The sequence below is a fragment of the Xenopus laevis genome, chromosome 4L, assembly GCF_017654675.1.
Source record: "Xenopus laevis strain J_2021 chromosome 4L, Xenopus_laevis_v10.1, whole genome shotgun sequence".
NCBI classification, from domain to species: Eukaryota; Metazoa; Chordata; class Amphibia; order Anura; family Pipidae; genus Xenopus; species Xenopus laevis.
The window spans coordinates 124716318-124742856 of record NC_054377.1 but is presented as its reverse complement, the minus strand read 5'-3'; the positions used below and the strand labels follow the sequence as shown (position 1 = coordinate 124742856).

General features: G+C 40.5%; 1 protein-coding gene across 2 annotated transcripts; it reads left to right on the top strand.

The window, feature by feature from the left end:
- Window positions 1–1401: 1401 nt before the first annotated feature.
- On the top strand, window positions 1402–25088 carry mst1.L (macrophage stimulating 1 L homeolog). 2 transcript variants are annotated; one of them, XM_018256427.2, is made up of 19 exons: window positions 1402–1616; window positions 4825–4916; window positions 6083–6221; window positions 9425–9537; window positions 10798–10912; window positions 11077–11213; window positions 11336–11456; window positions 11886–12004; window positions 12561–12729; window positions 13225–13355; window positions 14027–14126; window positions 14328–14464; window positions 14582–14614; window positions 15094–15205; window positions 16687–16764; window positions 17793–17939; window positions 20601–20707; window positions 22204–22352; window positions 24341–25085. In XM_018256427.2, the coding sequence occupies exons 2-19, from the start codon at window positions 4829–4831 to the stop codon at window positions 24500–24502; spliced, it is 2157 nt and encodes a 718-aa protein (XP_018111916.1). In that variant the 5' UTR covers window positions 1402–1616; window positions 4825–4828; the 3' UTR covers window positions 24503–25085.
- Window positions 25089–26539: the final 1451 nt, after the last annotated feature.

Sequence of the window (26539 nt, the reverse complement as noted above, 5' to 3'; positions counted from 1 at the left end):
TAACCTTACTATAGGCCCAATCTCCAAAATATTATCCTGCTGCCCTTATTCATCTTCTGCTTTTGTTAAAATACTATAATCTATCCTCCATCTATTTCTCCTGGTTGTGCTCATGTAGAAATAAGTTAGGAATAGGAGGGCCCACTGACACCTGGGTGGTCCACCAGGCATTTTCCTGCTATCCTGATGGGGCAGTCTGACACTGCTAGGAGGGTCAAGGCAGTTACAATTCAAGTCAATGAGGGGCCAAATATCAGCATTTTGATGTTGTGCCATTGTTTTAATGGTTACAGGAGGCACAGTATGGCCAATCCTCTGTAGAAATACAAGAACAGATTGAATGCTGAGCCCATGCCCCTCGTTGCAAGGCATGTGGTAGCTATCCCCACACACAGCAGGGGGGGTTCTGGACAGGAGGCCCTGAAGCAGCAGCCCCCAGGGTCCGCAGGGGGGCCCTGAGGCCAAGGCCCTGGTGGGCCTGGGCCCCCCAGTCCGACCTTGGCTACCACTGCATGACTGAGCTGTAAGGCTACAACTTTATAGTTATTGCCACTTTCTATTACTCTTCGTTCAATTCAGGCCTCTCCTATTTATATTGCAGTCTCTTTTTCCTATGAATGCATGGTTGTGATAGTTATTTGGTCCCTAGCAACCAAATTGCTGCAATTGCAAACTAGAAAGCTGCTGAATCAAAAGCTAAATAACTCAAAACCACATATAATATTAAACAAAAACAATTGCAAATTGTCTCAGCGTATCACTTTCTAAATCATACTAAAAGTTAACTTTGTTATAGAATGGGCAATTCTAAGCAACTTTTCTGACTCTTTCCAGCTTTCAAATGGAGGTCACTGACCCCATCTAAAAAACAAATGCTCTGTAAGGCTACAAATGTTTTGTTATTGCTACTTTTTATTACTCATCTTTCTATTCAGGCCTCTCCTGTTTATATTCCAGTCTCTTATTGAAATCAATGTATGGTTGCTAGGGTTCTTAGCAACCACATTACTGAAAGTGAAAACTGGAGAGCTGCTGAATACAAAGCTAAATAACCCAAGAACCACAAATAAATACCAATTGTAAATTGTCTCAATATATGACTCCCTACATCCTACTAAACGTTAACTCAAAGCTGAACATCCCTTTGATTAGTGAATGTACAGCTCTACTGAGAATTCACGTCTTCATCCCGACCCCACTGACATCTCTCCCTCCCAGCAGGTATAATTACCCCCGACCCCGGTCAGACTCTCATCCCCACCCCCGTTATTCCCGTATGTGAAGCAGAAACCAGTTTGTTCCAGAACAAGAAGGAGTCTGGCACCAAACAGCAGGACTTCTGGTAAATCCTCTGCCTCCCGCCGGGCCGGACAATGCTCTTTCCATGTGAGTGCAGCTGGAGGTGGGAATTGAAAGAGGAACAAACAAGAGGTAACTGCGACCCCCGGCTCCTCCTTCCGCCCCCTGAGGGGAACCTCGAAACTGTCCCGTTATCCGCAGCAACTCCAGCCCCCACAATCCATTCTACACCCGCTGCTGCTGCTGCTGCTGCACAGTCCGGCCTAGAGAGACAGACAGACAGAGAGACAGAGAGACAGACAGGGCACCGGACAGAGGTACGGGATTTTCATTATCATCCTAATTGGACATTTACACCCTGTTTCACATCCACTGACATTTATTTGACGCAAACATGATACAAACGAAACATAGGAACGCGCGCAAATGCGAACGCAGCAACTTGACAAATACTGACTGCTTAGAGATGGGACTCAATGTTACCTGGGGGCTTCCCTTCCCACTCCACTTTGTACCACAACATGCCAGGGCAATCTGTTACTGTGTCCCATCCCAGGGTTACCCGTTATTTATACTTTGTCTTTTCCCAGGGTTACCCATTACACTTTGTTCCATGCCAGGGTTACCCATTACTTACACTTTGTTCCATGCCAGGGTTACCCATTACACTTTGTTCCATGCCAGGGTTACCCATTACTTACACTTTGTCCCATGCCAGGGTTACCCATTACACTTTGTTCAATGTTAGGGTTACCCATTACTTACACTTTGTTCCATGTCAGGGTTACCCGTTACTTACACTTTGTCCCATGCCAGGGTTACCCATTACACTTTGTTCCATGCCAGTGTTACCCATTACTTACACTTTGTTCCATGACAGGGTTACCCATTACACTTTGTTCCATGCCAGTGTTACCCATTACTTACACTTTGTTCCATGCCAGGGTTACCCATTACTTACACTTTGTTCTATGCCAGCCGGGTTACTCGTTACACTTTGTCCCATACCAGGTTACCCGTTACACTGTTCCATGCCAGGGTTACCAGTTACTTACACTTTGTCCCATGCCAGGGTTACCCATTACACTTTGTTCCATGCCAGTGTTACCCATTACTTACACTTTGTTCCATGCCAGGGTTACCCATTACACTTTGTTCCATGCCAGGGTTACCCGTTACTTACACTTTGTCCCATGCCAGGGTTACCCATTACACTTTGTCCCATGCCTTTCTTACCCGTTACACTTTGTTCCATGCCAGGGTTACCCATTACACTTTGTTCCATGCCAGGGTTACCCATTACTTACACTTTGTTCCATGCCAGGGTTACCCATTACACTTTGTCACATTCCATTCGTATGAGTTATACATTTTGTCCCATTCCAGGCCAGGGTTACCCATTACTTAAATTTTGTCCTATGCCAGGGTTACCAGTTACACTTTGTCCCATGCCAGGGTTACCTGTTATACTTTGTCCCATGCCATGCCAGGGTTACCCTTCCTGTGATTCCATGCTATTTCTACCATTTGTCCTTCTCACATTTATCCCAGTAAACAAAAATATTGTGGGTACATGTGTGTATCTACCTGGTATATGATTGGGCAGTGCAGTGGATACTGCAGCACTAATTGGTTGGCATTGGCTGGAAGTGGCATCAAGTATGGAAAACAGATACATTTTGTGCCATTCATTTCTTCCAGCAAAGTGAATGCTTTTGGCAGGACTATAATATATATATATATATATATATATATATATATATATATATATATATATATATATATATATATATATATATATATATATATATATATATATATATATATATATATATATATATAATACACAAAAGCCATGAATATCCTGTAAATTATATCCTTATAAACGGTGAGTAGTGATGTCATCAGTTATAAACGGTGAGTAGTGATGTCATTTATGTCACATGACTCACTAAAATTTGTGTATTATAATAAATAAAGTACCCCCAGTTGTAAAATATGAGGATATTAGAAGTTACCTCGGAGTTCCATGACCTGTATAAAAACACTCGGCCTTCGGCCTCGTGTTTTTATATGGTCATGAAACTCCTCGGTAACTAATAATATCCTTATATTTTACAAGAGGGGGTACTTTATTCACTATATATATATATATATATATATATATATATATATATATACAGTATATATATATATATATATATATATATATATATATATATATATATATATATATATATATAGTCCGCTCAAAAAAAACCGCATCAACCAGGTCTTAGTATGAAAAATCAAATATTCAAAATTTATTGTCAACGTTTCGGCTCCATATATTGAGCCGTCTTCAGGACACAATATATGGAGCCGAAACGTTGACAATAAATTTTGAATATTTGATTTTTCATACTAAGACCTGGTTGATGCGGTTTTTTTTGAGCGGACTATGTGATTGTTGTAAACCAGCACACAGGCATTGGACTGTTTGCCGTGTGCACCAGCTACACAGTATATATATATATATATATATATATATATATATATATATATATATATATATATATATATATATATATATATATATATATATCTTTGTATATTGATTATTTTGTTCACTTATGTTATGATAATTGTTAGCCTGTATAATGTTATGCGTAGAGCTCTTAGCCATGCATGTATGTGGGTATATATTGCTTTGTGTGGTTTATGGTTACAGTGGGTAACGGGTTACATTTGTACAGTTTGAAAAAGTTTTTAGTCCTTGTTATTTTCTTCAGTTGTTTATTTGGCTGAACTCTCTAATGACAGGATGAGGGGGGTGCAGAGAAGGAGTAGGCTGGCTGCATATTCTATTCCTTCCAGGAATTCTGCTGGGGAAATTCAGTTGTGCTAGAACACCATGCCACTTATTTGGGGTATAATAAGTTTCCTGTGCATAAGTACTGCTATGGATATTCTTCTAAAGTTAAAGAGACTCTATCATCACACGCAGCCCACTATGACTAGTTCAGGTATAGGATTTATTATGTGGCATGCTTGGGGTTTTTCAGATCACTGGATTTGTATTGCTATAAATATGTAAATTCAATTCCAGATAAGGTGAATTGGTGAAAAGCCACAGGGTTTAAAGTGCCTGTAAAGTGCAGTTGTACATTTCTAATGTATTTTGAAAAATTGCTCTGAATTACATTTCACTATGCAAAGAATTTGTTTTCTATACATTCTAAATATTCCACAAAGGGGGTATTGAAGAACTATTACCACCACATGAGGTGCCAGATGCTTTAGGTGCGACTTTTTTTCTGCATTAAAAACATGAGATTATTGATGGTGGATCCAACATAAAACCAGTGAAAATGTGGACTCTCTTTACTTGACATTGTCGTTACCTTCCCACGTGGAGTCACTTTGCCATATTACAAAACCTACCTGGAGAACAACTATCCTGTTAATATGTCATCCGTACAAATATTTAGAGAGGGTGGGTGGTGTGGGCTTCAGATTACTGATCTCTTCTTTCCTTTGGGACAGGTTGATGAGACACATAACTGTACCGTCCAACATGAAGTCCTGTCTTTTTCTGCTATGCTTCAATGCTGCCGTGTTCTTTGTTACTGGAACAGGTACGGAACCACTTTGGGGCAATTGCAGGATTTGCTGAGCAATTACTCTTTTTAACAAGATATTTATCTTATGTTGGAACTGCTGAAATGTATGTCTTGCCTTGTACTTGGGCTACACTTGACATATATAAGAGCCAGTAATGGGATGGCTGGTGGGATTTCTAGGAGAGGACTTCTGTGGGGAGCCACTGTTGTTGTACCAAGAGTCTCGGTGGTATAGGTTGCAAATGACAAAGTCTGTCTCCTGTCTTTGTCTCCTGTGTGTCCATGGCTGGCAATGCAGTCTAGACTGTTAATTGTTAATCAGAAGGATTTGCCTCATCTGAACTTATATGAGTTGGTTGAAAATCCCTCCCATAGGAGTAGTGAAGAGTATACGTTTTTATGCTCACCATATATATCTCAAATGTAAAACAAATGTTTAACTCCATAATAATTTTTGAGATGGTGCAGTGCCTTCTCCATGACTTCTCCATGACTACAGTTAAAACTCACCAGTCGGCTGGTACTCTGCCAATAAAGCTATTGGGTACAAAAGATTTTGTCATGTTTCAACTTCTCCATGGGTGTTGTGGGAAGTTTGTAACCATTGCTCGGCCAAATTAATTCTTGCCACAGCTAAGATTTGACCCAAAAGCTTATTGGTTAGCACCTTAGTGGGAAGAGCTAACGGTGTTAAACGGACATCAAGGGTAATTGGCTTTTTTTAAAATAATTCACTTTTACAGAAGAAAAGAGTTCCTTTAAGTTTACCTGCTTGTTGGCATCATGTGTTTTGAATAATGTAGGTAGCCATTTCTTAAAAGATGGGTCAATTGAATTTATAACATGATAGAGTTAGGAGTATCTAAACGTTTCTTTTTCAGGCAGATTTTGATTAATTTGCATTTTGATTAAATTGCACATATTGTAGAAATTTGATCCCACTGGATTAAAGTAGGTCTTGTACCCCATTGGTCTGATTAACTTTCCACCACAAATGTATATGTAAGTGATGTGTTGTCCTAAACAACTGCAGCAAAAGTAAGTCATGTATTAATATTAATATAGTAATATAACCCAGTGGTAAATGTGTGTGTATCTGCTATAGAAGAAAGCCGTGAGGGTTGTTCCCCTCAATGTATAGGTAAAATATATAAGCTAGTTTAACCATTTGTGCCTTGTAGCTCACCGCAGTGCCTTGAATGATTACCAGCGTTCCAAGGGGTTGGAGTTAGTGCATATGAATGAAGGAGGGGTAAAACAAGAGGTACAGGCGGAAATTCAAATCTGTGCCAAGCAGTGCTCTGACCTTCTGGACTGCAGGTAAGAAGCAAGTGTTTATAGGTTGACTGTTTGTCTCATGGTCAATATTTGACTTGCCCTTCTCAGGTGTTAGGATGGTGTTTGCATGGACATGATGGTTCTGGGGAATTGTTGAGCTCAATATAAAACATTTAAACTTTCAAAATCACCTATTGAATTATACAATGTTTGTAGAGCAAAACTGTCCGACTGGCAGCTTCCCCTTGTGTGGCCCTCCATTGAAATCTAGCTGCTTTGATTTCTTACCTTTGTGTAAACATCAAAATGTATTAGAAATTAGATTAACTTTCCACCTCAAATTCAGGCTTTGTTCACAATTGTAATCCCATGTATTGTTCACACCTTTAAGACCCTATATCGTTCACACATGTAAGGACCTCCATTGCCTGTAATACCCTGCACTGCTCACACCTCAGACTGTCAGTGCCCACACTGATCACATGTTCACACCTCATACAGACTGAAGGAGCAGCACTGGCATTGTGTCACGGTACATAGTACAGTATGTACTGTTTAAAGTAGAGTTTTCCTGAAAGTTTTCCCTGTCTCCTACCCTGCTCTGCCTGTACCTGTTCTACCCTATAGAGTTAGATACTCTCACTGCCCTACTCTGCTTCTGTGCCATGCTCTGCCTTCCCTATATTTCTTGTGTGTACCATACTCTGCCTGCCCTATTCTCCCTGTGTGCACCATACTCTACCTGCCCTGCCTGTGTGTGCCGTACTCTACCTACCCTACTCTGCCTGTGTGATCTACTCCACCTGCCATATGCTGCCTGTATGTGCCATACTGTGCCTGCCTTGCCTGTGTGCCCTACTTTACCTGCCATATGCTGCCTGTATGTGCCATACTCTGTCTGCCTTGCTTGTGTGCCCTACTCTACCTGCCATATGCTGCCTGTATGTGCCATACTCTGTCTGCCTTACACTGCTTGTGTGTGCCATACTCTGCCTGTCCTATGCTCTCTGTATGTACCATACTCTGCCTGCCCTGTCTGCGTGCCCTGTTCTACCTGTCCTGTGCTGCCTGTATGTGTCATACTCTGCCTGCCCTATTCTGCCTATGTGCTCTACTCCACCTGCCATGTGCTGCCTGTATGTGCCATACTGTGCCTGCCTTGCCTGTGTGCCCTACTCTACCTGCCATATGTGCCTGTATGTGCCATACTCTGCCTTACACTGCTTGTGTGTGCCATACTCTGCCTGTCCTATGCTCTCTGTATGTACCATACTCTGCCTGCCCTGCCTGCATGCCCTGTTCTACCTGCCCTGTGCTGCCTGTATGTGTCATACTCTGCTTGCCCTACTCTGCCTGTGTGTGCCATACTCTGCCTGTCCTGTGCTGCCTGTATGTACCCAACTCTGCCTGTCTGTGCCCAACTCTGCCTGCCCTATGCTCCCTGTATATTCCCTACTCTGCCTGTCCTATGCTCCCTGTGTGTGCCCTACTCTGTCTGCCCTATGCTCCCTGTGTGTGCCATACTCTGTCTGTGGGAAGTGAACCTGGTCGGGGTATGTTAGCATTTGCAAATACTTGTTAGGGGGCCCCCAAGGTGTTGAATCATGTGCTGGGGGTTGCTGTACAATCCACATGGAAGGAAGAGGCATATGGAGTTAATGGTATGTCTAAATATGACTTTTCATATATGTGTGATCAGTACCCATTTAGGTTTTTAGTGTGCCACCAACATTATCGTGGGTATGGCTTTAACATTTTTTGTGATAACATGGGTGTGGTTTAAAGTGGGTGTGGTTTAAGGGGAGTGTTAAACACCATCTTCCATTATTGGCCCTCTACCATGTACGCAAGAAAAACTTCAGCCCTTGGTACTACAGAAGTTGGACAGCACTGTATAGAGCATGAAGAATACAAAATGTAATTCTAAACTTTGGTGGTTTAAATATTATTTGCTAACTTAATTGCAATTGAAAGCAATATTTGTTTATCCCTTTTCTGTTCTCTGGCTGTGATTCTTGAAACAATGTTGCTGGATTCCGCAACATGGTTTTTATAGTAGAACCAGGAGACACAGAATAGAGAAAGGGTAAACAAATACTGCTTGCATTTAAAAATTAACTTTAAACAAATTAAAAATCAATGGGGAGTTGCTTAGAATGTCTTTGATTTTGTAAAATACAGGACATTTCCTTTAATGCAGTGTTTTATGCGACAAAGCTTTGGCTTTAGATTTACCCAAGTTTATGGCTTTACCCCTTCCTGTGCAACGGAGGGCTGCCAGTGAATTCCAGGAGTGCTGGGAAGGTTACATAGTTAGTTACATAGTTAAATTGGGTTGAAAAAAGACAAAGTCCATCAAGTTCAACCCCTCCAAATGAAAACCCAGCATCCATACATACACCCCTCTCTACTTTTAATTAAATTCTATATACCCATACCTATACTAACTATAGAGCTTAGTATCACAATAGCCTTTGATATTATGTCTGTCCAAAAAATCATCCAAGCCACTCTTAAAGGCATTAACTGAATCAGCCATCACAACATCAGCCGGCAGTGCATTCCACAACCTCACTGTCCTGACTGTGAAGAACCCCCTACGTTGCTTCAAATGAAAGTTCTTTTCTTCTAGTCTAAAGGGGAGGCCTCTGGTACGGTGATCCACTTTATGGGTAAAAAGGTCCCCTGCTATTTGTCTATAATGTCCTCTAATGTACTTGTAAAGTGTAATCATGTCCCCTCGCAAGCGCCTTTTTTCCAGAGAAAACAACCCCAACCTTGACAGTCTACCCTCATAATTTAAGTCTTCCGTCCCTCTAACCAATTTAGTTGCACGTCTCTGCACTCTCTCCAGCTCATTTATATCCCTCTTAAGGACTGGAGTCCAAAACTGCACTGCATACTCCAGATGAGGCCTTACCAGGGACCTATAAAGAGGCATAATTATGTTTTCATCCCTTGAGTTAATGCCCTTTTTTATGCAAGACAGAACTTTATTTGCTTTAATAGCCGCAGAATGACACTGCCCAGAGTTAGACAACGTGTTATCTACAAAGACCCCTAGATCCTTCTCATTTAAGGAAACTCCCAACACACTGCCATTTAGTGTATAACTTGCATTTATATTATTTTTGCCAAAGTGCATAACCTCAAGTTTTATCAAGATGATGGTTCAGCCTTCTTGCACTGCCCCTGCCTGCCCAATTGTTCCCACTGATCTCCTATTTTCTTCCAATGCCAACCAGATCTTTTGATTATAATTGGAAGAGCCAAAGCTGCCGCCTGCTCCCTTGGACACAGAATTCTTCCAATGTTCTTCTGCAGAGAAATGTGCAGTATGACTTGTACCAGAAAAAAGGTGAGCAATTGAATGGAAAAACTACAGAATAAGTATTTGTCTTTATGGTAACGCAACACAAAGAACGGTATACCCAAAACTTCATATACGGAATATGAATTGACAGTCTGTTATCAGTTAATGTGGCGGGTGTGAAGTTCAAAACATTTGGAGATTTGTGGAGTAGGATCTCCATTTAGAGGGCAGCTTTTTCTGTAGTGGACTGGAATTCCAGCAGTTCTAGTTGTAGTCAATAGGATGCAACACATGGTCATACTTGATATTTTATCTGCACTTTTATTCCCCCAATATGTGATCAACAGATGGCCTGAAGCAGTAGGTGGTTTTAATAGTTGATATGAGGGGAGGAGTCCATGCAATACCCATGCTTTATATGAACAAATTCAGATCAGGATTTATGGGGACATATGGGGGGGGTGACATATGGGGGTGGGGTTAAGACATTTGGGGTGTTTTTGTGCTTCATGTGGGTGTTTTGTTTTGTTTTTTACATCAGAAGTGGTTAGATTATTGTTCAGGTTTAACAAGGATGTAGCTGAGACACCCGTAAGAAAAGCTAATTTGAACGGGTTGCAACCCTAATACTTAGGGAGTAGGCCTAGGTGGTTCACTTTTATCCCAGACATCGTAAATCTTCCAAAGATTGTACACCTACACAGAGAATTACAATAAAGCAGGCCCTAAAGTTTGTGGGGAAAAATAGCTGAAACATACAAGTAATAAATAATACAGTATGATAATAAATGCCCTGGCAGTCCAGGATTCATCTCATAGTGGAGAACCAATTCAGGTAGTTAAACCATTTTGACTTAATTGTCAGACCATCTGTTCAAATATTGGGGTCTTAGAATGAGTGTCTTGAATACACAGAGTTTACAGCAACTAATAAAGCGCATGGTTAACTAATGGCATATTTGGGCATGGATTCAGGGTCACCATTGAGATACACTGTGGGTTAAAGTCTGTATACACGTGACTAAGATTGAGCAATTCTGGAATATGCTATTCTATTAGACCAGAGCATTCATTTAACTAAATTGTTTGTTTATTGTTTGCTTGCTTACATGAGAAATGGCTAGTGTGTTTTTAGTAGAATGTACATCAGTTAACTTCTGTTGGAATTTGAGAGTCCGGATCCATTTTCCTATTTCAACCTGTCCAACTGAGGTTGTGTTGATTGTGTCTGTTGGAATACAGTCACTGGTATGTGGGGGGAGATGTTCAACTGTGACCACTGACCACAAGAGTCTGTATCCCTAGACTACATCCGTGACTGTGTGGTGGGCAATGGAAACACATACCGAGGGACTGTGTCCAAAACTAAGAATGGAAGGACCTGCCAACACTGGAGGCTGAAATTCCCCCATGATCACAAGTAAGTAAGGATTTAGAGATTGGAATTCATTTCTGCCCAGGGTTCTTGTGCATACTGTACTCATGATATGAGGCATACATTGTCTAATAAAGAAACAAACTGATGAGGAGCAGGTCTGAAGTGGCAACATGTTAGAAGGTGAAATCTGGAAATACTCTTTTTAGGTTCTCGCCAACACATTGGCCAGAATTGGAGGAAAACTACTGCCGAAACCCTGATTCAGACCCTGAAGGTCTCTGGTGTTACACAACTGACAAAAATATCCGACACCAGTATTGTGGGATCAAAAAGTGTGAGGATGGTAAGATCCCTGACTTTCCTAATTTCTTACAGTGGGCACTTCTTTGTTTTCTTTTTTTTGGTGGGTGGGGTGGGATATGTCCTTGTATCATAAATCTGATTGTGGTTCCTTAATTACTGCAGCTGTCTGTCTTACCTGTAATGGAGAGGATTACCGGGGGTCAGTGGACAGGACTGAATCTGGAAAAGAGTGTCAGCGATGGGATTTACAGGCACCCCACACACATCCCTACAAGCCAGAGAAGTAAGTACTGTAGGTGGCCTAGAAAGAATAACAGACTCAGAAGATAAGAGTACATCCAAAAGTATGTTTAGGGAATCGCACTGTATATACAAGAGAGTTTAAAAGCAATGAAAGGGTGCCTTATAATATAATTATATGTAGGCTTTGGCTTATTTGTATGGACTGTGTTCCTTCATATTTATATGTATACTTTTGAACGGCTGCTGGGTTACTGCTTAGCCGAGGTGTAGTTTCTACATACATCACACCCACATTATTGGGGTCCTAAAGTAAAAAATGGCTCCTTTGTTATTTTTGCAGCATGGCATTTCCCATTAATAAAAAAAGAAAAAATACTTTTGCTTAGATGAAAGAAATATATTTTTCTTCCCCCCCCCCATATATTTTGAAATTGTTACAATATCTGTATGTTTTCTGTCTGCTCAAAAGGTACCCTGACAAATCTCTGGATGATAATTATTGCCGGAATCCAGATAGCTCAGAACGGCCATGGTGTTACACTACGGATCCCAATGTGGAGAGAGAATTCTGCCACATCACTAAGTGCAGTAAGATCATGGAAACTGGGGGGTAGGAGCAAGGGTAGAGCAGGTTATAAACCAGGTATTGCGTGGGGGGGGGGGGCTAACTGAACCAAATCAGACATACCCAGTGAAATAGAATTTTATTTACAAATACCAAAAACACCACTCGTTATAATTTAATGTAAATATTTGTAATTTGCATTTTTACTAAGGAGTGTTCATTCCAAAGAGGGTTTTTCTGTTTTTTAAATACCCCGCCTGTCCTGATTATAAAAGGAGTTGCTATTAGGAGGGTCTGTGTGTGCTGTTACCCTTCCACCACTTACACAATCTTTATTTTGCTCATGTTTCAAAGAGGTGTATATTCTCCGAAAATTAAATAAAAAGGGGCCTTTTTTGTAGTATTCTGAATTGTTTCCTGCTTAGGTATGGGTAGGGTTAGATCTTTCACACATTTGGTACATGGAGAAGAGGGGAGACAGTTTTTTTTGCAAGAATTGGACACCCCTGTCCTTCATTCATGCTCCCTCTCTCTGGTTTCTGTTTTCTCTCCCTCTCCCACCACCTTGGTTTTGTGAAGTAGAGAAGCAGCGAATATCCAATATTGAAATAACAAGCACCTGCTTCAAGGAACGGGGAGAAGGTTACAGAGGCAAGGCAAATACAACAACCTCTGGAATCCCCTGTCAGCGCTGGGACACCCAGGCCCCTCACGTGCATCGCTTCTTGCCCGAAAAATACCCTTGCAAGTAAGCACCAAGCTTCCATTCATTCACAGACTACTGATCTTTCTCTAATTCTAATGTGTTCAAGGCGCAGCCCTCCCAGTATTTCCAGACACTGCTCAGCTGTTGGTGCATGTAGATGGGGCTGCCCACTCTGCACAAGGCTTTTTCCCCACCTGGTATCTTAAGGGTTCTTCATGGATTCAACTATGCCAATAGCAGCACCACCAGTAAAGTTTAATAAAGGGCCTATTAACCTTACCTACCTTACTACTGTGCCATTTTATGTCACACACAGCTGCTGACAGTGAGAAGCAGCACAGAGAGCCCTGTGCAGAAAATTTATTTGAATATGACAGCTTAATTCTGGGTTTTAATTGCGCTTTAATAATATATAGAGTCTGTGCTAAAGGTTTATCGCCATAAAACAATTCACAAGATTTTATGGTGCATGCTGGAATACTGTATCTTAACCTGTGAAGTGTAATACAGATTAAATAAACTTGACCTGCCTTCCAGGGGTCTGGATGAAAATTACTGCAGGAATCCAGTTGGCTCAGAGGCTCCTTGGTGTTTCACCACACTCAAAAACATGAGGATGGCTTACTGCTTCCAGATCAAACGCTGCACAGATGATGTTGTGGAACCAGGTCAGGACATGTAGAATGCTCTAATATCTGTTGGTTTGGTGGCTGAGGCAGCTGAAACCAAATCTGATCTGACATCTGATATCTTATAGGCATCACAGACCTGTTTATTTTACTTTATTGTCATTGTGTTTTATGTTCCTGTACCTTGTCGCTTATAAGAGCTACAGAATGAGACATGTTCTCTGGATGCAGAGATTAATAATGCACAAATGATTAATTTTTACATATTCACACTTTTTTGGAGCCAAGACTCTTGATGGTACAATGGAAGCTCCCAAACTGTGGGCTGGTCTGCTGCAGGGGTGGGGTTGCATCAAAAGTTGTGAATGGGGGGGGCATCATGTAGACTATAAAGGATGAGGTTTTTAAATTGAATGGTTATTTGCTGACTTTAGCAGGATGAAGGTTGTGACCATAATTGCCATGATGGCACCCCAAACACAGAAATGCTTGTTATCTCACAGGCTGTTTTCCAATCACATTTTGTCCTGAATATGCTCAAAACCCAATATGGCCAGTCCTATATGGTCAATATGGCAGGCCAATCACTTCAATGGTGAGTGGCCTGAACTGATACAGGCCTTTCTTCACCAGTGGCCGAGCAATCAATTGGTGTGCAATTTTGAACTAAAAGGGTCATCCTGTAAACTTCTTTTTGTTGTATTTAACAGAATGCTACCATGGTAATGGGGAACTGTACAGGGGGCGAGTCAGCAAGACACGAAAAGGAATCATGTGTCGCAGATGGGAGGAAAAGCAGAATGACCTAGAGTACGTCTGATAAACCTTGTTAAAGAGAGGATGGGATGTGTCCTGATTCATGAATTAAACCATTATAATCAGCAGAGAGGGCTAGACGGTTAAACTTCATTTTGCAGAAAAGAGTAATTTAGAGGGGGCATTCTTGAATGGGAATAAGATGCAGGTTAGAGGTGTGTGCACCCATGTAATGTTTAATGTTACTGTTCCCAGGCTTTCCTTGGCTCAGCCTTACCTTGTGCCCCTTGAAGAGAATTACTGTAGAAACCCAGACCGAGACAGCCATGGGCCCTGGTGTTACACAATGGACCCCAACACTCCCTTTGATTACTGTGCCCTTAAACCTTGTGGTAAGGAACTTCATATAGCTCTACTATTGCTCCATGTAGATATCTGTAACTGATACATGCAGATGTTTGCATTAAATCCACTGATCTTTTTCCCTATTTTTTTCTTCTTGTTGGCAGCTGGAGATAAAGTGTTGACCTTGGAAGAAGCAGGTAAGCTCAGCCACATTTATCACCAAGTACAAAAATTCTGTAATGTAGGGGTCAGACTTACCGGCCTACCAGCTGCTCCAGATTCATAAGCTTTTCAACTGTAGGGTGAAGTAAGAACCTTGACCAAGCTAGCATTCGTGCCAGAGCAGCAAGTAGCCACATGCACAAGTTTTTTTTAAAACTCGATTCAGCATATGTAGTAGCAGACAGAGATGAGCTCTTTTCTAGAAATTGACAAACCCCCATCTAGCACCAAAACTGGAGAAGAGGTGAGAGGCGTTCTGGAGTGGCCAGGGTAACTGGGCTCTGTTGTCTTAGGCACCAGAATGGCTAGGATCCCCCCTCGGCATACAGTACAACATATCTTTCTTACATAATAAAGGGAATACTAGCCTTTATTCAGTGTTGATTAAAAGTAGTGCCTGTTTCAAACAAATCCATTTTGCTTTTTACTCTTTTTTTTCTTTCTTTTTTTACAGAAAGCATTGCGTTTGATTCCTGTGGTAAAAGGACTGATAGACTTTTACGAAAGTCACGTATTGTGGGGGGTGAGCCAGGAAATTCACCATGGACAGTGAGCCTACGAAATAGGTGAGTCTAATTCGGCCAAAAAGGGGCAGTATACGCCATGCTCAACATAAATGCAAAGCAAAGGGCTTGTGCTGAGCATACTTTTTGCCTGTTTGAATTATAAAAAATCTGGTTATTGGTTTTTTTTTTCTTGAGCTAAACAGGACAAATGGGGAAACTGAAGTTACTCCATTTTTGTTCCTGGAGAGGTAGATAATTAAACTACTAGTATACAACACCATTCCTTAACCTCTGTTTGCAGGAGTCCATTATGCACTGGGATTATAAGTGCACTAGTATTTTAATTATCTACCTTGCAAGGACCAAATATCAAGTAGCTTCAAACTCCATGTTTGGCTCCCGAATAAAATATTGATTTCTCTTGATTAAAACAATGGGCTAAAAGTATGTTCAGCTCAATGCATTGAACTCACTTTGAGCAAGGGGGTATATTTCAAGGGTTATGTCACAGATAGTGCAGTCATCTTTTTTTAGTGCTGCTACTGCCACATTTAGAGGCAACTATAGCCTGATCAATAGTGATACTTAAAAATACTACCCTTAAAGGAATGTCTAAACCACTGGGGGTGCCATATGATAGGCACTCCACAGTGATTGTAATCAACTGATATCCCTGGCCGGTGCTCGTGTTAGAAAACTGTAGAGGCCAAGGTACTTCTGTACGAGCATCACGGAGCAATCCTCTTCTTACACTTCTTCTTTCTTCAATAACCCCTGGAAAACACATTCACAGTACGTTGAAAAGGCCGGCTTTATTTGTTAAAGTTCAGCTTTTCATTCTACTGCACATGAAGAAAGAAGAAGTAGGAAGAGGATCACTCAGTGGTCTTGGGGTATCAGGTAAGTGATTACAATCACTATGGGGTTCCTTATAACTGGCAACCCCTTGTAGATTTAGACTTTCCTTCTTCTTTAAAGAGCCCAAAATAACCATGTGTGCAGTTTCCCTAAGATGTCTACATGACTGTCAGTTCCAGGTTTATCTGAAGGGGATTGATAAAATTGCTGGGATGGTTTCAGTGACGTTGGGAACCTTTCCAGCAAGGATAATTTCCATATATTTTAGATCAGATTTATCTAGTTTTCACTACATGCTCCACCTCGTTGCAGCATAAAACAAAACCTTTAAAAAATTAGTTAGGCTACCCTTCTAAACCCCAACTTTTTCCCCGGGCTGCTGCACCACTTGGGCTGGACAAATGCTCAGTATTGTCTTTCAATCATTGCTACACTGTTCATGCATCATGTCCATGCAAGTAATCCCTGTCAGATGGTGGCACCTCACTTACCATGGACTCATTTTTTTTAGGGGGGGGGGTCATGCATGTTTGATGGACCCTTTTTTCAGAACATATGGGCAAAATGTAGAGTGAGCGATTATTCTTGCTGTTATGTTAGGGTAGCATGGAGGTTGCAGGTCAATGTCTAATTGGATATTTTATTCTTTGTTCTATTATATGTTTGTGTTTTATTTGCTGCAGACAAGGGGAGCATTTCTGTGGAGGATCCCTAGTAAAGGAGAATTGGGTGATCAGCACAAGGCAGTGTTTCTCCTCATGGTAAGAACTGCTAATTGTATTGCTCATCTAAACACCACTAAATCTGTAACAGCCTCTTTGGCAACCTTTGGAGACGGGCATTGTACCAGTCTATATGTGAGCATTAAATATGTTTGTCATAAGAGGGGGTTACATCATCATGAGGTGTAAGTCTTCCTTATATACAGGTCTGGATTTGTGGAAAGTCCACCAAGGCCGGACCTAGCGCGGCAGGATTTAACCAACCCACATTGGTTCAGGAACACTAGGGAAGCACAGGCGATAAAATCGTTTTTTAAATTTCCCATGCATCAATCCCCATTGCTCTGGTCCCAATGATGAAAATTTGTGCAAATAAAAGGATGGGAACGGGGGCGATGAACGTCAGTGGGCCTAGGGGTGCCTGCTATTTAAATCTGGCCCTGCTTATGTCATTTTATTATTCTTACACTTGATTCTGTTAACCTTCTCCAAGAAAAGGAAAGTCTATCTGCTTCTATGTCTCTTCAGCATGGCCTGAACACACAGAGAGGTAGAATGAGAAGAAATAATGCAGTCTCTTTTTTTTAATGTAAAGGCACAAACTTTATTCATTCGTGTCCTTTTAAACCTATTCAGATGAAGGGAAGTTCCTGAATAATCCTGTTTTACAGAATGATCGGGGACAAGGCTTGAAGTTTGTATAGCGCCTCTATCTAGTGCCTGAACAGAATGCAGGCAGTACCTTTTACTGGTTAATAGTATATTGCTGAGGCACTTACTGTAGATCACGTTGGCTTACAGTCTAAAAATAACCCTTCCAACAAAAGCATTTAGCAGCCATAATACAAATATATCTCCAGTGGTTTGCTCCACATTTTGTACAAATGTTTAGTGCTGGGTGTTGCCCAGCTCAGACGAGTCCAGCAAATGCTACATGAAATCTCTCCTACTTTTGCCATAGCTGTAAGTTAAAGGGCACATCCAGTGTGGTAAAATCAAAGGTCAAGATCTTTTCAGTTAAATTTTTACGTAACCATGAACAACATGCCTCTCTTTTTCTCTTACAGTGATGCTGACCTCTCTGGGTATGAAGCTGTCATGGGGACACTCTTTAAGAACCCAAGCCCCGATGATCCTGACAGGCAGTCTGTTCCCATAAGCAAAATAGTGTGTGGACCCTCTGACTCCAGCCTGGTGATGCTAAAACTTCAATGGTAAATAAGATATCCATGGCAGGAGACTGTATGAGAGGTAGAATGGGGGTAATGTTTCCAGTCATTTTTTTGTTAATGATAATGCAAATGTATTTTGCCTTCATCGCACATCATTCCCACTAGGGATGCACCAAATCCACTATATTGGGATTCAGCCAAAGACCAAATCCTTTGTGAAAGATTAGGCCGAATACCAACTAAATCTGAATCCTAATTTGCATATGCAAATCAGGAGTGACACTGGTGAAAGAGAAAAAAAAAATTATTTCCTTTGTGTGTGACATGATTTTAAGGATTCAGTTCGGCCAGGCACAAAGATTCAGCCAAAACCAAATCCAACTAAAAAGGCCAAATACCAAACAGAATCTTGGATTTGGTGCCTAATTTATATTATATCATCAAAAAAAGCCTGTAGGAAAAAATTAAATAAATATATATATATATATATAGTGAATAAAGTACCCCCTATTGTAAAATATAAGGATATTATAAGTTACCGAGGAGTTTCATGACCATATAAAAACACGAGGCCGAAGGCCGAGTGTTTTTATACAGGTCATGGAACTCCGAGGTAACTTCTAATATCCTCATATTTTGCAACTGGGGGTACTTTATTTATTATAATACACAAATTTCAGTGAGTCATGTGACAGAAATGACATCAGAACTCACCGTTTATAACTGATGACATCAGAACTCACCGTTTATAAGGATATAATTTACAAGATATTCATGGCTTTAGTGTATTATATATATATATATATATATACATATATTTATTAAATTTTTTCCTATAAGCTTTTTTTGATGATTCAATGTAATTTGGTAGACTTAAAGGGGTTGTTCACCTTCCAAACAGTTGAGTTGAGTTGTTTTCAGATTGTTCTCTATAAACAAAGTCTTTTTTCAATTGCTTTCCATCTTTTAGTTTTTTTTTACCATTTTCCTAAAATGTAAGGTTAAAGTTCAATGTTCCTGTATCTGGTGTTGGAGTCTGGTAGCTCAATGATCCCGGAGCATTCTGAACTGTTAAAATTTGCTACATTTAGTTCAGTGATCACCAACCAGTAGCTCGTGAGTAACATGTTGCTCTCCAACCCCTTGGATGTTGCTCCCAGTGGCCTCAAAGCAGGAGATTATTTTTGAATTCCAGGCTTGGAGGCAAGATTTGGTTGTATAAAAACCAAGTGCACTGCCAAACAGAGTCTCAATGTAGGTTGACAATCCACATAGGGGCTACTAAATGGCCAATCACAACACTTATTTGGCACCCCAAGGACATTTTTCATGCTAGTGTTGCTCCTAAACTCCTTTAACGTCTCGATGTTGCTCACGGGTTCAAAAGGTTGGGGATCCCTGATTTAGTTGATACATTTCTCATCAGCATTTGTGGAATATTAGCAACTATTGTATCAATTCAGCTGTGTTTAATGCATGGGTGTCCAAACTTTTTACAACGAGGGCCAGATTTAGTGAGGTGAAAATGTGTAAGGGCCGACCATTCAGCCTGACATCCATTCGGATGTAGCTAGCTTGTGATCAGGATCATTCACTCCTGGAGATGGACGCGTACACGACGGAAGTGGAGAAGTGGAATCGCGTAGCCATAGCAGTAATATTTGGGCACATGATTAGTGAAATGATCGTCTATACTGCTGCCTGTGTGCTGAAGGTGTTGCCAATAGACACGTACTGGCACGTAGTGATGCAACCGCTCTCGCATACGTATTTAGGGCTGAAGGTGCAATAGACGTACTGACGTGCCAGTACAGTAGACTAAAGATGTATGTGAGAGCGGTGCATCACTACGTGTCATTACATGTCTATTGCTAACACCTTCAGCACATAGGCAGCAGTATAGACTATCATTTCACTAATCATGTGCCCAAATATTACTGCTATGACTACGTGATTCCTGATTGCACTGTGCTGGGGGGCCAAATTATTATTAATTTCATGATGGAGGCTGAGGGCCGGTGTAAATTTGAAAATGGGCCACAATTGGCCCGCGGGCCTGACTTTGGACATGCCAGGTTTAATGAAACTCAGGGATTCTGCTCAGCAGGGACAAAGATAACAAATGTATCCACTAAATGTATCAATTTAAAACAGCTAAAGAGTCGGCGACCCCCCACTCCCACCCAGAGCTGCTCCAGAAGGTGAAAAATTAAACTTTACACTTTATATTAGAAAAACAGTCACAAATAGAAAATAAGAAGTCATTTTAAAAAAGTCTTTATTTCTGGTTAACTGTCTGAAACCAACTGAACTGAAAAAGATGTTTGAAAGTGAAAAACCCTTTAAAGGCACGGTGCTCCAAATTGTGGAATGACCACTTATTCAGAAAAGCCCAGATTTTGAACATTCTGCATAACAGAAGCCATACCTGTATTTTACTATCTAACCATGACAGAGGTGGCTTTCCATGGTAGAAAACTATTACAGTTATCATCTAAGTTTAGCTCTTTGCTGCAAGATGTAAAAAAAGAAAACGGGGTCCATGTACAATAAATTACTTTTCTCTGATTTCCTAAATTCTGCCGATGATTCCACTACTTCCAGCCTCAGCCCCCACTTCAACAGTTGTCTTTATCTCATCCCTTCCTTCCACTGATACAAAAGGTCCCTCATAATTATGTTTCTCTTGTTTCATATTTAAAGGCCTGTTACCCTAAACTCTCGTGTGGCTCTCATCTGTTTGCCCCCGGAGAGATACATTGTTCCAGAGGACACTAAGTGTGAGATAGCTGGCTGGGGGGACACCCAAGGTATGTTGGTGCAAGCTGAATACAGTTTAATGGATACTTTTAATATACTCTTATTACTTTTAACCCTTTTTGTCGAGGTCAAAAAAGCGAATTGTTTCTTAAAACAATTTGGATTGCAGGTTTTAAGAGCAATACCTTAGCCAAATCAGTGCTGTAAACTCGATTCACCACAATCTGTAGAGTCAGTTTAGGTAGGCTTACACTGTTCAATCCAGTTGTCCCGCACAGGGGTGGATTAATGAATAGGCTATAGAGTAGGGGCTCAGGGCCGCATCTAGCTTTTTCAATTATTATTTTTATTTTCTTTAAAAAATGTATTTTTATCAGTGATGTGCTGGGCCTGGGTCCAGTCAGGTAATTTAATCAGTACAAAGAAATCAATTCTTGTGTTAGACCTAGTCTGGTATTTCTAGGTACAGGCTATGAGCAATCTTCTAGGGTTGTGGACCTTAGCTGCATAGCCTTACCTTTTCTGTGTTCATTTGGCCACACCCTCAGACTGCTGGCCAATGGTAGTTTCTTCTGTAATCCTCAACTGAGCAGCTGAATTTCATTAAGGACAAGGGGAGATTTAGGGAAAATAGCAGCAGACTAAATGCCCATTTCCAGCTGTCACCCCTCTAATGCCCTTTATTGGCAAGTGCCCTGGCTGGACTACATAGGGGAGACAGGCTAAACTTGACAATAAAATGTTGCTTTGACAGCTACCATTCCCCACCAGAGGACAAAAGTGTTTAGGCTACCTCCCCGATGCCTTAGACCAGTGGTCCCCAACCTTTTGATCGATATTCAAATGTAAAAAGAGTTGGGCTATTTGGTAGCCTCTATATGGACTGGCAGCCTACAGAAGGCTCTACTTGGTAGTACATCTAGGTTTTATGCAATTAAAATTTTCCTGAAGCCTGGAATTCCAAAATAAATACCTGCTTCAAGGCCACTGAGAGCAACAGCCAAGGGGTTGGCGAGCCACTGGTTGGGGATCACTGCCTTAGACAATAAATAGTGTAACACGTTTATAAAAGATAGGGTAAGCTCTGCAACAAGGAATATACTGTATAATAATCATTCATATCTCATTCGTAACACAATGGTTTGTAATATATATGTGTGTATATATATATATATATATATATATATATATATATATATATAGTTCCAGTTGTGGCGCACTCCAATCAAACATTCTCTTCATGCCTGGGTGCTGTCAAATATATTATAGATAGTAGTCCCCCAAGATTGATGCACCCCAGGACTTCATAATGCAGATAGAAAAGAAAATTTATTGTCAACGTTTCGGTCCCGTTCTGGACCTTTCGTAATGTCTTGAGAAAGGTCCAGAACACGACCGAAATGTTGACAATAAATTTTCTTTTCTAACTGCATTATGAAGTCTTGGAGTGCGTCAATCTTGGGAGACTACTATATATATTATATAACTTGTATATTTCTATTTTTTAACTCTCTAAGGGATATCTGCATCTGTCTTCCTCCTCCAGGTACTGGACATGATAATGTTTTGAAGATTGCATCTTTTTATATCCTCAGCAATGACAATTGCAATAAGAATTATAGGAGTCAAAGGAACAAAGTGCTGGATAATGAGATGTGCACAAAGCCAATGACAGTAGATGTTGGAGCATGTGAGGTAATTGCGTAATAGTGTTATCTTTTATGGTGTTTAAAGGAGAACTGAACCACCTAACCTAGATATTCCTTTCCCCCACATGCTTCAATAGCCCTTAAAATGTCCCTAAAATATTTCACACCTATCAGTGCAGAGTAAGCGCAGCTGAGCTTGCAAGCGCCATCTTCAGGATTGCCGGTCTACATCTGTAATAGAGCACCATATTGGCGCATGCGCAGTTTGAGTAGTCTGAACTGCTGAAAATTGCATAGGAGGACCTGAAAAAATCTGAAGTCCTGGAAGATAGTGCCCCCGCGAGCACCGCTGCGCTTACTCGGCACTGATAGTTGAGAAATATTTTACGGACATTTTCAGGGCTATTGAAATATGCAGGAGGAGGGGAAGCAGGGAGGGAGGACTATCTAGATTAGTAGTAGGGGCTTTTTTTTTCCTATTGGGAGTTGAGTTCTACTTTAATGCCACAACACTATTTGAACCTTTTACATTTTAAATATGGAACTGGCTTATTGCTGCCTAATGCAACAGGTGATGGGAATGTAGAGAAACTTACTTAGTTTCTCATAGGTAACATGTTTATGTCAGGTTGGGCAGGTTCAAGATTTAAAAGTAACATACATAGTAACATAGTAAATTAGGTTGCGTAAAGAAACATCCATCAAGTTCAGCCTTTTCTTCTAAATGTAACCCGCCTAACTGCTAGTTGATCCATAGGAAGGTGAAAACCCCCCCATCTGATAGTTACATAGTTACATAGTTAAATTGGGTTGAAAAAAGACAAAGTCCATCAAGTTCAACCCCTCCAAATGAAAACCCATCATCCATACACACATCCCACCCTACTTTTAATTAAATTCTATATACCCATACTTATACTAACTATAGAGCTTAGTATCACAATAGCCTTTGATATTATGTCTGTCCAAAAAATCATCCAAGCCATTCTTAAAGGCATTAACTGAATCAGCATCACAACATCACCCGGCAGTGCATTCCACAACCTCACTGTCCTGACTGTGAAGAACCCCCTACGTTGCTTCAAATGAAAGTTCTTTTCTTCTAGTCTAAAGGGGTGGCCTCTGGTACGGTGATCCACTTTATGGGTAAAAAGGTCCCCTGCTATTTGTCTATAATGTCCTCTAATGTACTTGTAAAGTGTAATCATGTCCCCTCACAAGCGCCTTTTTTCCAGAGAAAACAACCCCAACCTTGACAGTCTCCCCTCATAATTTAAGTCTTTCATCCCTCTAACCAGTTTAGTTGCACTTAGTCTCTGCACTCTCTCCAGCTCATTTATATCCCTCTTAAGGACTGGAGTCCAAAACTGCACTGCATACTCCAGATGAGGCCTTACCAGGGACCTATAAAGAGGCATAATTATGTTTTCATCCCTTGAGTTAATGCCCTTTTTTATGCAAGACAGAACTTTATTTGCTTTAGTGGCCACAGAATGACACTGCGCAGAATTAGACAACGTGTTATCTACAAAGACCCCTAGATCCTTCTCATTTAAGGAAACTCCCAACACACTGCCATTTAGTGTATAACTTGCATTTATATTATTAAATTATATATTATTGATGCCTCTCCAATTTGCATCTCCAAATTCATCCCTGATTTCAAGATAGCAATTGGACCAGTCCCTGGATCACCTTGTACTAAGAGCTATATTCAATAACGCTGTATTTTCTCACTTGCTAAAAAGCCATCCAATCCCTTGAATGTCAGCAAGTTCAACTGACTTTGTAAGAGAATTCTACAACTTCACTGCTCTCACTGTAAAAAAACCCTTTTAGAATATTTAGATGGAACCAACTTTCTTCTTAATCTCCATTGTGGCTGCTGGAAGGACCTTCTGGTGAATAAAGCAAAAAAGAGAGTTGAATGGTCCCCTTCTACATTTGTACTAAGTTATATCCCGCCTCTTCTTCAGTATAAACATTCCCAGCTTGTCCAACGTTTTGTGTTATTTTTCTTTTTTTTCTTTCTAGGGAGACTATGGAGGGCCACTAGCCTGTCTGACCCATGACTGCTGGGTTTTGGAGGGGGTCATTGTGCCAGCGAGAGGATGTGGAAAGAAGAACCAGCCGGCCATATTTACTCGGGTCTCTGTATATGTTGACTGGATCAATAAAGTCATGAAAATGGTCTAAGAGTAACTGCCTAAACCTGCTCTGCAACCTTCTCTTAGAAAAGACCATTAAAAAGAAAGGGGAGCAGTACATGTAGAAGAAAGTCATGGGACTGGCAAAAATAAGAAGAAAGAGTGACTTTAAACCAGTGTGCCCTTCTATTGCTTAAATATTGTGTACTTTAATATTTTGTGCACACTTTCACAACTTAAATATACAGCCACCCCTTTTTAACAAGCATCACTTGTTAATGACCAAATGTTTTTTGTTTTTTTTTCATTTAAAAACTGGCACATTAACCCGAGAAGAAGACATATAAGTTTAGATGAGAAATACATAGCTGGGGTGGGGTTTGTGGCCAGGAGCAACATTATGGGACACAACAGTGGACTTGTTTAATCTCTGCGCAGGTTTTATTGTAAATAATTTTACTGTGACTTTACAGAATCCTTAAATGAAGATGCATTTTAGAATGAGTCTGGTCTCTGTCATTATAGGACGTCTTTATACAGAGAGCAGAAAATTTTTCTTATATATTTTTGTATTTCCCTTTTTATTTTGTATGCTCATAAGGCAGAGTTAAGTGATTAAAGTACATATTCCAGCCTGGGCTGCTTGACTTATTCGGCACAGCAATCATCTCATCTTGGAAGAAGTAGAGAAATGTAATGGCCATCGGGTGTAATAATATGCAGTAATATGTTTTTCTATTCTTACAAGCATGAATAGGGACTTGAACCCCAAAAAAACTCTAAGCTATTCCTGTAGGGGCTTTGCTGACTATGCCCAACTCACATTGTTATTTTAAAGTACGAAAGTAAGTACATGAGGCTGTTTTTCTGCCCGTGTATAAGAAAGAAGGTGGATAAAAAGCTAATCCACTCTGTGGTGTAACTGCACTGACATACACAGCATTAGCCTGTGTGCACAAACTAATGTGGTCCTTCTATTCAGCATGTTAACTACAGGCCTGTTAGTTTGATATCAGTGGCAGGCAAGCTTTTGGAAAGAGTAATAAGGCATACGATACTTGAATACATTGCAAATCACAATACTATGAGTTTGTGCTAGCCTGGTTTATAATGCCAAAAGCATAGTAGATCTTGCCAATTGAATGGCCTTTTATGAGGACGTAAGCAGGAACCTAGGCTTTGGGATGACAGTGGATATTATCTACTTAGATTTTACTAAAACTTATGATAAATAACCACACAGTTCCTGGTTAAATTAAGTAATATTGGCCTGGAACTTTATGGGGCGGATTCATTAAGGGTCGAATATCGAGGGTTAATTAACCCTCGATATTCGACTAGGAATTGAAATCCTTCGACTTCGAATATCGAAGGATTTAGCGCAAATTCTGCGATCGTACGATCTAAGGATTATTCCTTCGATCGAACAATAAAATCCTTCGAATCGAACGATTCGAAGGGTTTTAATCCAACGATCGAAGGAATATCCTTCGATCAAAAAAACTTAGGAAAGCCTATGGGGAAGGTCCCCATAGAGTAACATTGACTTCGGTAGCTTTTAGTTAGTCGAACGATTTTTAGTTCGAATCCTTCGATTCGAAGTCGTAGTCAAAGTAGCCCATTCGATGGTCGAAGTAGCCCAAAAAATACTTCGAAATTCAAAGTTTTTTTACTTCGAATCCTTCACTCGAATTTAGTGAATCGGCCCCTATATGTTTACTTGGATATAGAACTGGTTGAAGAATAGATTACAAAGAGTGGTGGTAAATGGAGCATTTTTTAATTGGACCAGTGTTGTTAGTGGAGTACTGCATGGGGTCCTTTGCTTTTTAATTTGTTGAGGTGGGCATTAAAGTACTGTCTTTATTTATGCTGAAATTGTGCAGAACTATAGGTTCCAAGCAGGATCTAGATAGGAACTTGAGACCTGGCACTCTGAAGATTCAGATTTCAGCTATTTCTGCTTTTATGGGAATTCGTTTATACACTGTTCCGCTTATTCAGAGGTTTATAAAAGCTGCACAAGTGCTTAGCCCTCCTGTGATAAATCCGGTACCTCAATGGGATCTTAATTTGGTGTTGGAAG

Excerpts from the sequence above, each read along its gene's own strand:
- mst1.L (XM_018256427.2), top strand. The coding sequence starts at position 4,829 with ATGAGACACATAACTGTACCGTCCAACATGAAGTCCTGTCTTTTTCTG. Across the intron at positions 4,917-6,082 it reads GTTCTTTGTTACTGGAACAG|CTCACCGCAGTGCCTTGAAT; the intron begins GTACGGAACCAC and ends TGTGCCTTGTAG. Across the intron at positions 14,615-15,093 it reads GTTGACCTTGGAAGAAGCAG|AAAGCATTGCGTTTGATTCC; the intron begins GTAAGCTCAGCC and ends CTTTTTTTACAG.